General features: G+C 39.4%; 1 protein-coding gene across 1 annotated transcript; it reads right to left on the reverse strand.

Moving 5' to 3' along the window:
* Positions 1–5,376: 5,376 nt before the first annotated feature.
* Positions 5,377–9,858, reverse strand: LOC113755794 (the record flags this gene model as incomplete). The annotated part of the gene is made up of 7 exons (XM_027299697.1): positions 9,561–9,858; positions 8,365–9,494; positions 7,713–7,974; positions 6,651–7,280; positions 5,747–6,527; positions 5,463–5,593; positions 5,377–5,405 (listed from the first exon to the last, which is right to left on the reverse strand). Coding segments are annotated over exons 1-7 (3,261 nt in total), but the record flags the coding sequence as incomplete, so codon positions are not given.
* Between the last annotated feature and the right edge of the window lie 4,004 nt (positions 9,859–13,862).

Consider the following 13,862-nt stretch of genomic DNA (forward strand, 5'->3'; position numbering starts at 1 on the left):
AGGACTTTTCTAAGAGTGCAAGACTTGGCAAGTTATTTGGGATTCTAAATGTGAGGAAGAATTTTAAAAGTGAAAAGTGTTTAGCCGATGCACCTGTGTTAGCCTTACCAAGCGGAAGAAGTAGTTTTGTGATTTATACAGACGCTTCAAAGGATGGTTTAGAATGTATATTAATAATACATAATAAGGTGATTGTATATGCCTCTAGAAAGTTAAAATCTCACGAGAGAAAGTAGCCAACTCATGATTTGGAGTTAGTGGCTATAATATTCGCATTTAAAGAAGTAGAGACATTTCCTATATGAGGTAGACATGAGGCTGATTAAATTGCCATATGACTTGGAAGTTAAAATGCCTATTGGGGAAAAATCAAGGTTTGATTGCTAGTGGGATGAATAGAAATTGTGAAGTATGGGTTGGAAAACGTAAGTTAGTGATTGATCTGGTAGGCTTAACCATTAAGGGAATGATATTGTCCTGGGTGTGAATTTCGAGGGCAAAATTCTTTTAAGGAGGGGAGGATGTGAGGACCCGAAAATTATTATTGGTTTATTTAAATATTTATTCACCCATTTTCTCCGAATAATTTATTTCAACCATTTTAAGTCCATTCATATGGAACAATGTCTTCCTTATATTTTTAAAACGTCCCGTTAGCAAATTTAATTTTTGAAACTTCGTTTAAGTAAGGAATAATGAGTACACGTGTTTCAAGGTGAAATTCTATCCGAAAGTGCAATTATCTTGGATAATTAAGAATGATCAATAGTAGATTAAGAAAAGTTAATTGAGAGATTAGATGTGAGTACGTTAAAATTAAGCTTATGCCATACGGGCGTCGAAAGTTTTCCGAAAGGCGCACTGGTACAAATTAATTGGTGATTTGAGGAATTAATACTAGACACATGTGAGGACTCATGTTTTATTTCTAAAATAACTATTTTTATGATTAATTACCCTAGTAGTAGTTACTTATATTATCGTTACAACAATTCCTTTTAAGTTTCACTTTATCGCGCGCGAATCGAAAATTCGCGTAAATCGAGCCAGAGCGGCTAAGTGGAGATTTAAGAAACTTAATCTAGACTACTAAGAGTGAATAATTATGATGTTTAAGGAAGTGCATTAGAGGTTTAGTGCACAAGTGAAACAAACACGAGAGAAACGGACACGAAACACGCGCGCGCGATTACTATTGATAGTTGACTTTCACCAAACTTTGGCCCTAAGTTTTATCAAGCTTCCAAGAGAAGCTTTAGCAATCAGATTTTTCACTCTCTCTCTTCCCTCTCATGCTGGCCGAAACTCCAAAGGAGGAAGAAGGAGCAATTTCATCTCATTTCACCTCAAATCATCCAACATTTTCACTCAAAATTCATCACACAAACTCACAATAACTTGGAGACTCACTTGGACTAGGAAGAGAGCACCTTTCTCACGGTTTCTTGGAGCTCTTTGTGACCAAAAATTTATGAGTTTTCATCATCCAAGAGTTGGTAATCATCTAACCTTTTAAACTTGGTTTTTGTAGGATAAATTTGATTTGGAAGCTTGAAACTTCATGTGGGTATCTTTATTTGGTTGAAAATCATTTGAGTGGGCTCTATAAAATCCCACAATGGACATGTTGGACTGATATGATGATTATGGTTGTTATTTATGTTGATTAAGTGTTAAACAAGTAGATATAAGTTGGAAAACTGGTAGGAAAATCAAAGGAAAGTTGAAGCTAAGAAGGGCCGAATTCTGCCCTGTTCTTGCCGAGCCCTTGGTTCAATTTTTTTGTGATCAAATGACCTTGAATTTGTTGTAGATATGTTTTTTAGGTTGTGTAGAACGTTTCTACAAAAAATTACTTGATTTGGTTAAGAAAAAGTTGAGTTTTGGACAAGAACAAAACTGGAAATCGCGTAACAGGGGTCTCCTGGCAGTGATTTTTTATTGAGCATATCTCTCCGTTCAGATGTCAAAATCAAGTGCCGTTTGTGGCATTTGAAACTAGACACTTCCAGTTTTCCAACGGTATAAAATGTATTTCTGATTCGAAGTGAGTGAGCCGTACTAGTTCACCAAAGTTACCTGTTCTGTTTTGTTGCTCTGCTCGAGAGTCAGTGAGGTGCTGGGACTTGTTGCTTGAATTTGAGCTAGCTATGAACGAATTTCAAAATACTTTCTTCTGATGAATTGTAGCCTGTTTAATGTAGTTTCTAACGCCACCAACCATGTCCAATTCCAAGTAGAATTGACTGAGTTATGGCCAAATTACAGAACTGCACCAATGATAGAAAACCCTAATTTTGGCTAGCCGAATGGCTTAGCTCGAATTTGGACTCGTTATTTTGAAACTTTCAGTGTCAATCACCTACCAAATGTATGTTGGATGTTTCTTAGATCTTTTCTTCATAAATGAACCATGTTTGAGATGATTTCATCGGCCAAAGGTTTGAAAAACAAAAACGGAAGCATGAAGACAGTTTTGTCTTCGGATTTCCTTAAACTTTGGTAGTTTAGTTAACTACCTTCCCTTGTGAATTTTCAAATGAAATTTGGCAGAGGAGTAGTCCTCATATGGAAGTTGAATTGCACCAATTTTGGTGTTATTCTAAGACTTTTTGATGTACAAATAAGTTACCAAATTTATTCTTCCAAATCTGGAAAATTGCCTAACAATCCTCATTTTGAACCAACTTTGAGCTGCTATATCTTGGCGCTCAAAACTCCGATTCTTGTTCCATTTGTTTTGTTTTAAACTTTGATTGTAACTCTAATTGAGTTTCAAATTTTAGAGGCTAGTTCACATTCTGTAAATTTTTCCGAATTTTCAAAGTTTGCCAAAAATCAAACCCGAATCTGTCTTGGAAGTGCAAATCAGTAGATTTAAGCTGAAATTTGAGTGTCTTCCATTTAGAATCATGGAAACGTGTCTTGTAGGAAATTTTTGCACTTTGAAATTAGTTTCCAACGGTTGCAATTTTTCCAATTTTGGACCTACAGAGAGTGAGATATGATATTTCAAAGATTGCACCTCAAATCCGAAATTTCTGAACTTGAAGGGAATTGAGTTTTTAGAACTCTCCATTTTCCTTCGATATTGGATTACCGTTTTACACTTGGTTTCAAAGATGAAAATCAGATTTTCCTTGTATTATTAAACCCCACTTTTGAGTCCCGATTTACGAGTAATTAAGGCTCTCTTTCATGATATTTTCATAGATTGTACAAGGGTATAATCTCCCTTGTTAATTGGGGGTTTTAAGCGATAGTGTGTGATAGATAATTATTGTGTGCTCAGGCATTCAAGGGGGCCTTCGAGAGGACATCACAACAGACGTTTAAACACTTGAATTGTGCACCATTCTCTCTCATTTTGACTAGGTGAGTGTCAAGTGCATGTTTTGATGCAATTATGTGAATTGCTTCTCATGAACTGAAAATTTATAACTACTGAGTCGAGTGTGTATTTTATCGCACTTGTTCTCATTTAAATGAATTGTAATTGAATGACCTGAATTGAATTGAATTACCTGACCTGAATTGAATTGAATTATATGCTATGGCTGCATATGTCGCTGGAGTGAAACTCCTCGACTCACACCTGACCTGGGCGACGCCCAAATCTCATCGGCTGACCTTGGTCTCGAGCCGACATGGGTTTGGTCGGGAACCTTGGGGAGCTATGAGAAAACCTGTATAAGCTTGATCTATTGGAGAGATCTTGCTTGGCCTACTTGTGCAGTAGCGTCTTTATAGAAGTTCGGGCCCGGTGGGGTATGTATGGTGAACGGAGAACGGGTAAGTGGAGTTTCTACGGACTAAATACCGACTCGGATGACGGAGTGTCATCGCGGGGAGGTAATTGATCATACATTGGCAAAGCAAGTGGAAATTAGCTCCTGAGAGCTCCCATATCCTTGAATTGTTTCTGTTTACTTTTCTCACTCGAATTGTAATTACTTGAATATTATTGTTTACTTGCTAAATTGGGATTGCTACTTGAACTATGTGCCTGCATGTGTGTTTCTTGGCCTTACGAGCAATCGCTCACCCCGTAGAGTTGTTTTCCTTAACAGGTGGATTGGAAGATCTTGGAAAAGCCGACTAGGTTACATTTTGATTGGAATCTTGGTTGTAAATGTTTAGTCGACTTTAATGGTTGTATTTTGGGGACTTGATGTATATTTTGAGAACGTGATGTAAGATTTGGATATTCAGTTAAAGAAGTGGCTTTTCTTTATTTTAGACTTGTATTATTTGGTTTGTACCGTTAAGTTTGGATTGTATGATCTTGAGTCCTGGCGAGAGTTGGGTAGGCGTCCCGCGGATACCCTTGGGTTCGTCCTTGGGAGAAGTGGGGGCGTCACAAATGGTGAACGGGATTGGTGTAAAGTGGAGGTCTACGGTCAGTATTATTAGTTCCTTAAACATTGACGGAGTGTCAATGGGCGTGCATCAAGTTACTGCGACTGGGAATTTGGCTCCTGAGAGCCAATTGTATCCTTTATTCTGTTATTGGTGGTACTTGTTTATCTCTCAAATTGCTACTCATATGTGAGTTTGTTTCCATTTTATTGCTGACTGCATGTCTGATACGAACGTCGCCAACCTTGTGACGAAACCCGTAAAAGATTAGCTTCAGGATCGACAAGAGGACACCAAGTTTGGAGCGGATGACCTCAACCTGTTAATCACGTGGTTAACGAACCTTGGTATAATGGTAGAAGACGCCACAACCTAGTGCGATTCTAGATTGATAAGTCACGAACACCTAGAGAAATTCTAAGGTATTCAAGAAGCCTTGGAGAAACCAAGAAAACTCTCAAAATCTGATTTATTGATTGAATGCCTAAAACCATTGGAAGTGTGGGCTATTTATAGCCTTACATAGAGATGAACAACTAAATGTGGAACTAGTCTAGAGTTGTGGTCTTGACTAAGACTAACAATTGTAGGCTTGACTATTTCCATAAGACTAAGAATTGTGGGCTTGACCAAACCTTATGAGGTCATCCCTTAGGTAAACAACCTTATGAGGTCATCGCTTAGGTAAATAACCTTATGAGGTCATCGCTTAGGTAATTAAAGCAAGACTATGGACCATTAAGCCCTTATTACAATGACTTAACTAAAACAGCAAATGTGACTAGAGAAGGGTCACACATGGTTCTGTTTGACGTGCACTACATGGATGACTTTCATTCCTTCATGCTCAAGACTCTCAATGACCTTGGGGACAATTTCTTGGCCTTGTATCTCATGAACAAGTCCTTGGAGTTCCTCCCTCATCTTGTTAGCTCGTGCTCGAGTTACGAGTCCTAGGGGAACTCGAATAGTTCGCAATGGTGTCTCTTGGTTCGTATCATCCCCCTCCTCTTCAAAAGGATTTGTCCTCAAATCAGCTTCATCGTCTGCAAGAAAAGGAGATAGATCAGAGACATTGAATGTAGCGCTCACATTGTACTCACCGGGTAGGTCCAGTTTGTAAGCATTGTCATTGATGCGCTTGATGACTTGGAACGGCCCATCTCCTCGGGGAAGTAATTTATTGCGCCTTTGGACTGGGAACCTTTCCTTGCGTAGATGTAACCACACCCAGTCACCAGGTTCAAACACAACGCGTTGGCGTCCCTTGTTAACCCGTTGAGCAACTTGGTCCATCCTTCGCTCAATGTTTAGGCGTACCTGCTCGTGTAATTTCTTGACAAAATCTGCTCGTTTAGCACCATCCATGTTAATGTGCTCAGAAGAAGGTAAAGGTGATAAGTCTAGTGGTGTTAAAGGGTTAAAACCATAGACTATTTCAAATGGTGAAAAATGAGTAGAACTATGCACCGTGCGATTGTATGCAAACTCAACATGGGGTAAACATTCTTCCCAGGTTCTAATGTTTTTTCTAATGATGGCACGCAAGAGTGTAGATAGTGTACGATTGACAACCTCAGTTTGGCCATCAGTTTGTGGGTGACTAGTAGTAGAAAATAGCAATTTGGTACCCAATTTTCCCCACAAAGTTTTCCAAAAGTAACTCAAAAATTTGACATCCCTATCAGAGACAATTGTCCTAGGCATGCCATGCAATCTAATGATTTCTTTGAAAAACAAATCAGCAATGTGCGATGCATCATCTGTTTTGTGACATGGTATAAAATGTGCCATTTTTGAAAATCTGTCAACAATAACAAAGATGCTATCATTTCCCCTCTTTGACCTAGGCAACCCTAAAACAAAATCCATGGAAATGTCGGTCCAAGGTTCCTTAGGTACAGGTAAAGGACTATAAAGGCCATAGGGTTGAAGTTTAGACTTAGCTTTGTGGCAAGTAATGCATTTAGCCACCATTCGCTCCACATCTCGTTTCATCCTTGGCCAATGGAAGTGCTCTTGAAGGATAGCTAAGGTTTTAGCTACGCCAAAGTGTCCCATCAAGCCACCTCCGTGTGCTTCCCTAACAAGTAAAGAGCGAATAGAGCAGTTAGGTATACATAGTCGATTGAGGTAGAAAAGAAATCCATCAAGGATGTAGAATTTACCTTGAGTTGCTGAACCACAAGAGTCATAAATACCTGAGAAATCTGGGTCATTGGTGTATAACTCTTTGACTAATTCAAATCCTAACAACCTTGCATCAAGTTGAGTGAGCAAAGAGTACCGACGTGATAATGCATCAGCAACAACATTAGTTTTCCCCACTTTGTACTTAATCACATAAGGGAAGGTTTCAATAAATGCAATCCACTTAACATGACGCTTATTCAACTTGTGTTGTGACTTAATGTGCTTAAGCGACTCATGGTCAGTGTGTATGACAAATTCCCTTGGTCTCAAGTAATGTTGCCAAGTTTCTAAAGCACGGATTAAGGAGTACAACTCCTTATCATAAGTGGAATAGTTCAAAGCTGCCCCATTGAGTTTTTCACTAAAGTATGCAATTGGTTTGCCCTCTTGCATTAGGACAGCTCCAATACCCACCCCAGATGCATCACACTCTATTTCAAACATCTTGTCAAAGCATGGTAATGCAAGTAGTGGTGCATGTGTGAGTTGATGTTTAAGCATTTGGAAAGCACGTACTTGAGCATTTCTCCACACAAATGGCTCATTTTTCTTAATTACAGCAGTTAGAGGTGCAGCAATGGTACTAAAATCTTTAACAAATCGTCTATAAAAACTAGCAAGACCATGGAAGCTGCGTACCTCACCCACTGTGCTTGGAGTAGGCCATTCTCGAATTGCTTTAACCTTCTCCTCATCCACTTTGATTCCCTGTTTACTCACAACAAAGCCTAGGAAGACAAGTTGATCAGTACAAAAGGAGCACTTCTTAAGGTTGGCATAGAGCTTTTCCCTTCGAAGTACATCAAGAACATGCTTCACATGTTCAACATGCTCATCTAGGCTCCTACTATAAATCAGGATGTCGTCAAAATATACAACTACAAATTTTCCAATGAATGGACGAAGTACATGGTTCATCAACCTCATGAACGTACTAGGTGCATTAGTTAGTCCAAATGGCATAACTAACCACTCGTACAAGCCATGTTTGGTTTTAAAGGCCGTTTTCCATTCATCCCCCTCTTTCATCCTAATTTGATGATAACCGCTTTTTAGATCAATTTTAGTGAAAATCACAGCACCATATAGCTCATCTAACATATCATCAAGTCTAGGAATAGGGTGACGATATTTTACCGTTATTGCATTAACGGCCCTACAGTCAGTGCACATTCGCCAACTTCCATCCTTTTTAGGCACCAAGATGACGGGAACCGCACATGGGCTCAAGCTTTCTCGTGCCCATCCCTTTGTTAGAAGCTCTTCGATTTGGCGTTGGAGCTCCTTTGTCTCATCTGGTCCCATTTTGTAAGCTGGTCTGTTAGGAAGTGGGGCACCTGGAACCAAGTCAATTTGATGCTCAATTCCCCTTATTGGTGGTAGTTCATTTGGAATCTCATCGGGGAAGACATCCTCATATTCCTGCAAAAGAGAGACAATACTAGATGGTAGAGTGTTAGTAAGATCACTTGTGACAACCAACACCTCTTTGCACAAAAGTACAAAGATGGGTGTATTAACACTCAAAGCTTTTCTTACTATATTGGCTTTTATCAATAGATTTTGCCTTTTTTCTCTCTTTTCAATTTTGGCCGGCTCACCATATGTCTTTTTCCTCTCAATTTTCTCGGCCTTATCATTTTCTGTTGAGCTCTCGGCTTTTTCTATTTTTTTCTTCTCATTCTCAAGCTCATTCTCCTTGATCAGGCTTTCTTGATCTTCATGAACTTGGATAGGAGTGAGTGGCACAAGCACAATCCTCTTCTCGCCTTGCTTGAAGGAGTATTTATTGGTAATGCCATCGAATGTAACTCCCTTGTCGAATTGCCATGGCCTCCCCAATAGTATGTGACATGCTTGCATAGGGACCACGTCGCATAACACCACGTCCTCATACTTTCCAATTCGGAAAGGTACTTGGACTTGCTTGGTCACACGAACATCCCCACTATCGTTCAACCATTGCAAACGATAAGGTGTTGGATGTCGTAGAGTGGGTAGTGCTAGTTTCTCCACCATCAAGGCACTAGCGACGTTAGCACAACTACCTCCATCTATGATCAAACTACATACCTTGCCTTTGATATAGCAACGGGTGTAGAAAATGTTCTCTCTTTGTGCATGGTCGGCGGCTTTCACTTGGGTTGCTAAGGCTCGTCTGACAACGAGTCCAACTCGTTCATTGGCGGGCAATGCTTCCTCTTCTTCCTCAAGGGATGGCAACTCCTCCTTCTCATCTTCATCATCGGTGAGAAACTCACCATTGGGTAAGATGATCATAGCGCGTTGGTTCGAGCATTGGCTAGCAATATGCCCTCGGCCTTGGCATTTGAAGCATCTAGTATCTCGATTTCGCCCCATGCTCGACTCAATGGCAGTTTTTGGTATTGCCTTAGACTCCCACTTAGTCATATCCGGCCTCGGTCTTGAAGGGGTGGAATTATTCGGCCCTTTATCCTCTTTCTTTGGTGGTGTAGTTCGGGGATAAGAGGGTGAAAAGTTGTAATAACTCCGAGTCGAACCCCTCCTCTTAATCCTCCTTTCAATCTTGATGGCCTTCTCCACCAAGTCCCCAAGTTCCACATAGTGGTGTAACTCCACTTGATCAGCGATTTCGGGCCTTAATCCGTTCAAGAAGCGTGCCATTGTTGCTTCTCGATCCTCCATGATGTCTGCCCGTAGCATGAGTATTTCCATTTCCTTGTGATAGTCCTCGACACTTCGTGCTCCTTGGTTGAGGGTTTGAAGCTTTTGATACAAGTCACGGTAGTAGTGACTTGGCACGAAACGCTTCCTCATTAGTCGTCTTAGCTCCGTCCAAGTTTGTATGGTAGGTTCACGACTCCTCCTTCGACTAGTGGAGAGTTGATCCCACCACACAACGGCGTAGTCGGTGAATTCGACCACGGCCAACTTGACCTTTTGCTCCTCCAAGTAAGTATTGCAATCGAAGACAAGTTCAATCCGCTTCTCCCACTCTAAGTAGGCATCGGGGTCTGATCGTCCTTGGAAGGGTGGAATTTTCATCTTTATGCCCGGAATGTGGTCATTTGAAGGCCTAGCGTCACGCTTAGACCTACTTTGCTTATGCTCATAGTTGTTGTCTGAGTTAGAGTCGCTAGACTCATGTGCATAAGCCTTTCCACGGCTGCCTTTGGAGCTTCCATGAGACAACTCTAAGCTGTCAATGCGTTGGTGCATCAGTTCAAGTTTTTGGTCCATCATGCGTCCCAATTCGCCTTTGATTGCTTCTGTGAAAAGTTTAAGATCAAAAGCTTGGGAGCTTGCTCCCCCCTCGTTAGCCATGGTGAAGTATAGGGTAAAAAAATAACAATGGAAAGAAGTAAAGTTTATCTCGCACACTTCCTCACGTGTTTACTCTCGCTCTCGTGTTTGAACACTCTAATGAACTTACCAAGGTGTTTTCAAGGCTCCTCGGTCAACTCCTCGAAGAAGTTAGAACTCCTTTAGTATGGATCGACTTACCAACCAGGGTCACAAGATTGTAGCACTTTGAAAAAAAAAAGGAACAAAAGATGAAGGGACTGACCACGACTCAATGAATGACTCAAAGTTGAATTTTAAGAATCCTAGACAAAACTCTACCCAAAACTGGAATTTTGAGCTGCTGGTTGCTGCATTTCTAGTCAGTGTTTTGGTAGGTAAATGGACACTTAGAGGATTCAGAATGACACTTAAAACTGACCTAATGATGCACGAAAATTTCCAGAATTAATGATTGGACAGAAATTTGGAAGCTTTCAAGAGTCAAATTTCGTGGCTTAGGAAGGCTGGTTTTCAAGAATCAAATTTCATGGCTGAATGTTCTTCTTCTTATCAATGGTTAATTCTGGAGGCTTTCAAGAATCCCAACTAAAGTTTCAAGAACTTCAAGATTGTGGTTTTAAACAATCAAGAACTTAAAAAAAAACCCAAGTTTTGATCAAGACAGATTTTCAAGAATTTTGTAAGGTCAGCCAGCTATATTTTTTTTTTCGGATGAACAGTAACCTCGGATGATCAAATAGAACAAAAGACTGGAATTAAATGGATATAACATGATAGAAACAAGACACAAACACAAACAAAGAATCAAGAATAAGACACAAAAAAAAAAGCTGGACCAAACAAGGCTAACCACAGCAATTAACAACAACTAGACGCAAGTTGATACGAAATATGGGCCGCTTATGGGCCATGTTTTGGGCTGCAAGAGATTGAATCTTTTAGTAATAGTTAGTAGTTTATTTTCTAGATTTCTATTTTATTTGCTAGGAATAAATTCGGTCCAAGACCTCATGTTGAGTTGGATCCGATTTATAGAGTCTAGGCTCACTATAACTTAAGTTGGTTAATTAGCTTTTATTGGGTTATGTTGGGCCAGCTTAAAGCCTTCATTGGATCGATTATAAGCTGACCATTAGATAGTGGATTTGAGTAGTGGAATCGGGCCAAAGGCCTAGCCTAGCCGAGTTAGGGTTTTCAAGTCACTTTAGGTTTTCAAGTTGTAAGGCTATATATAGCCTAGGTTTTCATTCAATAAAGGGAGTTCAGATTTTATAAAATATATGTGAGTTATTTCACTCTCTCTTGCCTCAAGAGAATTTCCTTTGAATACTTGAGAATTAATCTCAAGCTGTTCATTGAACTTATCAATCAAGTAGTCTCCTTGATTGTGGCGTTCTCTATCCATACTTTTGGTTCACTAAATTTGCTAGTCGTGGGTTAAGGAATCTCCTTAGTTCGTGGCTCGTGATTCTAGAAGGGTCAAAGTTCCGCAAAACATCCCAACTTGGTGTTCGTCTAGATCCGTCTCACATCAGTTGGTAATCAGAGCTAGTCGACAACCACCAGGTTATATCCTTCTTTTCTTTTGTGTTTCGAGTCACATACTCTTGTTTCAAATCAGTTTGTGTGTCAATTTAAAAAAAAAAAAAAAGAGTCACTGTTCACCGATACTGTTCACCGATACTGTTCACTGGTACTGTTCATCGTACTGTTCACCAACACTGTTTACCGGTACTGTTCATAGTTACTGTTCATCCGAATACAAATCTGTCCAGCCTTGTTGTTTGTGTTATCCAACTTGTTTACTTGGTTTTCAAATCTGGATTTTGGCAAAACTTGTTGGAATTTTGTGAATCTTGAAGAGAACTTACAATAATCTTGAGCTTCTTGCATTCTTGATCACAATCTTGAAATTTCTGAAGTTCCTGACAACTTCCTTGAAAGTTCTTGAAAGATCTTGGAGTTCTTGGTAATTATTTGTGGACTTCCTTGTTTTGTGTCGTGGTTGATAGTTGTAGTCAAGAAAAAAAAATAGAAAAGAAAAAGAAAGAAAAGAGGAATCGGTTGGCAAAAAAAAAAAAAAAAAAAAGGAAAGGAAAGAAAGTGGCAACCGAATTGTTTTGAATAGGGAACCAAATCTGATTTGTGCAATCTTTCTTGGAGTAGAATTTGGAAGTTACCAAAAGTTGTTTCAAAAAGATTACCAAAGGTTGTTTCAAGAAGGTTACCAAAAGTTGTTTCAAGAAGATTACCAAAAGTTGTTTCAAGAAGGTTACCAAAAGTTGTTCAAGAGGAAAAGGATTTTCAAAGGGTTTCCAAAAACCAACTTGTTTCCAAAATCAATTAGGAAACTAAGTACATCACTTGGATAACTCTTTGTACTCACTTGGACACTCTCTCTGCTACCTTTTTAGGAAACTTTCCCAAACTCTCTCATTCATTTTTTTTTTGGAAACTTTCCTAAATTCTCTCATCCATTTTTTTTAGGACACTTTCCTAAATTCTCTCATCCATTTTTTAGGAAACTTTCCTAAACTCTCTCATCCATTTCTTTTGGAAACTTTCCTAAAGTCTCCCATCTATTTTTAGGAAACTTTCCTAAATTCTCTCATACATTTTTAGGACCTTTCCTATATTCTCTCATCCACTTTAGGAAACTCTCCTATATTCTCTTCCTAGATTTTAGGAACACTCTCCTACACTTTCTCCTATATTTTTTTCCTAGCTTTTAGGAACACTTCCCTACACTTTCTCCTACATCTCCGTGATTACTCTTGAGGAAGAAGTTGGTGACAATTATTTGGGCTTGAGCAGCATTTCTCAAACTACCTAACCCAACAGGTAAAGGTGTTTGGTAAGTCCATTGGAGCGCTTTGAGTGACATACACGAGGGTGAGTGAAACACGTAAGGGAGCGAGTGAGGACTGTTCTACTAATTTTTGTTGAGTTTTGCAGGTAATAAAAGTATGAGACAAACGAATGCTCAACTGGAGCTCCACCATCTTGTGCCTAAAGGAGTAAATACTGTGGCATTGCGTGAGATAACTGAGCAATTGGAAATCATCAAAGCTCAAAAAAATGATTGGTTTTATACACGTTGCCATATCAAGGATAAAGTTTGCAGCTTAGCCATTGATAAGGGTTGTGAAGTTAATCTCGCAAGTACTGTCTTGGTTGAGAAATTGAATCTTCCAACCATTGATCATCTTCGCCCTTACAAGTTGCAAAGTGATAGTGGTGATATTTGGATTACTAAGCACACACTTGTTCCTTTTCGTATTGGTCAATACGTGGATGAGGTGTTGTGTGATGTGGTTCCCATTCAAGTGACGCATGTGCTGTTGGGACAATGGTGGATGTTTAATCGAGAAGTCAAATATGATGGATATACTAATAAGTATTCCTTCACATTTAATGGCCGTCGTACCAGGCTTGTGTCGCTTAACTCTAAGCAACTTTGTATTGATCTAGCATACATGAAGAGTGAGCATGAGCGTTATAGTATGAAGAAAGAGCTGGAGGAGAGAATTGTGACTGAAGAGGTAAAATTCGAGGGAGTTGAAAAGGAGAAAGAGGTTGAGAATAATGAGGGGAAAAAGTCAGCTACTGAGCATGAACAAGAGATTAAAAATTCTAAGAGTAAGCTGATTGTGAGAAAGGATGTGAGACCATATGTTTTTTCTAACGATCTTGACTCTACTTTGTTTAGTGTTTCTACTTTTATGCAGGTTAAGCAAGGAAAAATTGAGTTGATCTTGGCATGTTCTATGCCTAAATCCATTGGTGAATATCAAACTTTTCATGGAGTTTGCACCTTAAGTGTTGTCTCTCTTTGTCATCCACTGATGTTCAACGTCAACCATGAGCCTGATTTGCTTGTTGGGAGGAATAATGAAGTTTCAAAGGGAGTTTCTACACTTGAAACTTGTTATAAATTTCCTTCTTATTTTGTTGGTGACAATCCTTTCCTCATTGGTCCAAATTCTGATTCCTTACAACCTAATTTTATTCTTCAATTTGAA

Source organism: Coffea eugenioides, unplaced genomic scaffold (genome assembly GCF_003713205.1).
Source record: "Coffea eugenioides isolate CCC68of unplaced genomic scaffold, Ceug_1.0 ScVebR1_174;HRSCAF=694, whole genome shotgun sequence".
NCBI classification, from domain to species: domain Eukaryota; kingdom Viridiplantae; phylum Streptophyta; class Magnoliopsida; order Gentianales; family Rubiaceae; genus Coffea; species Coffea eugenioides.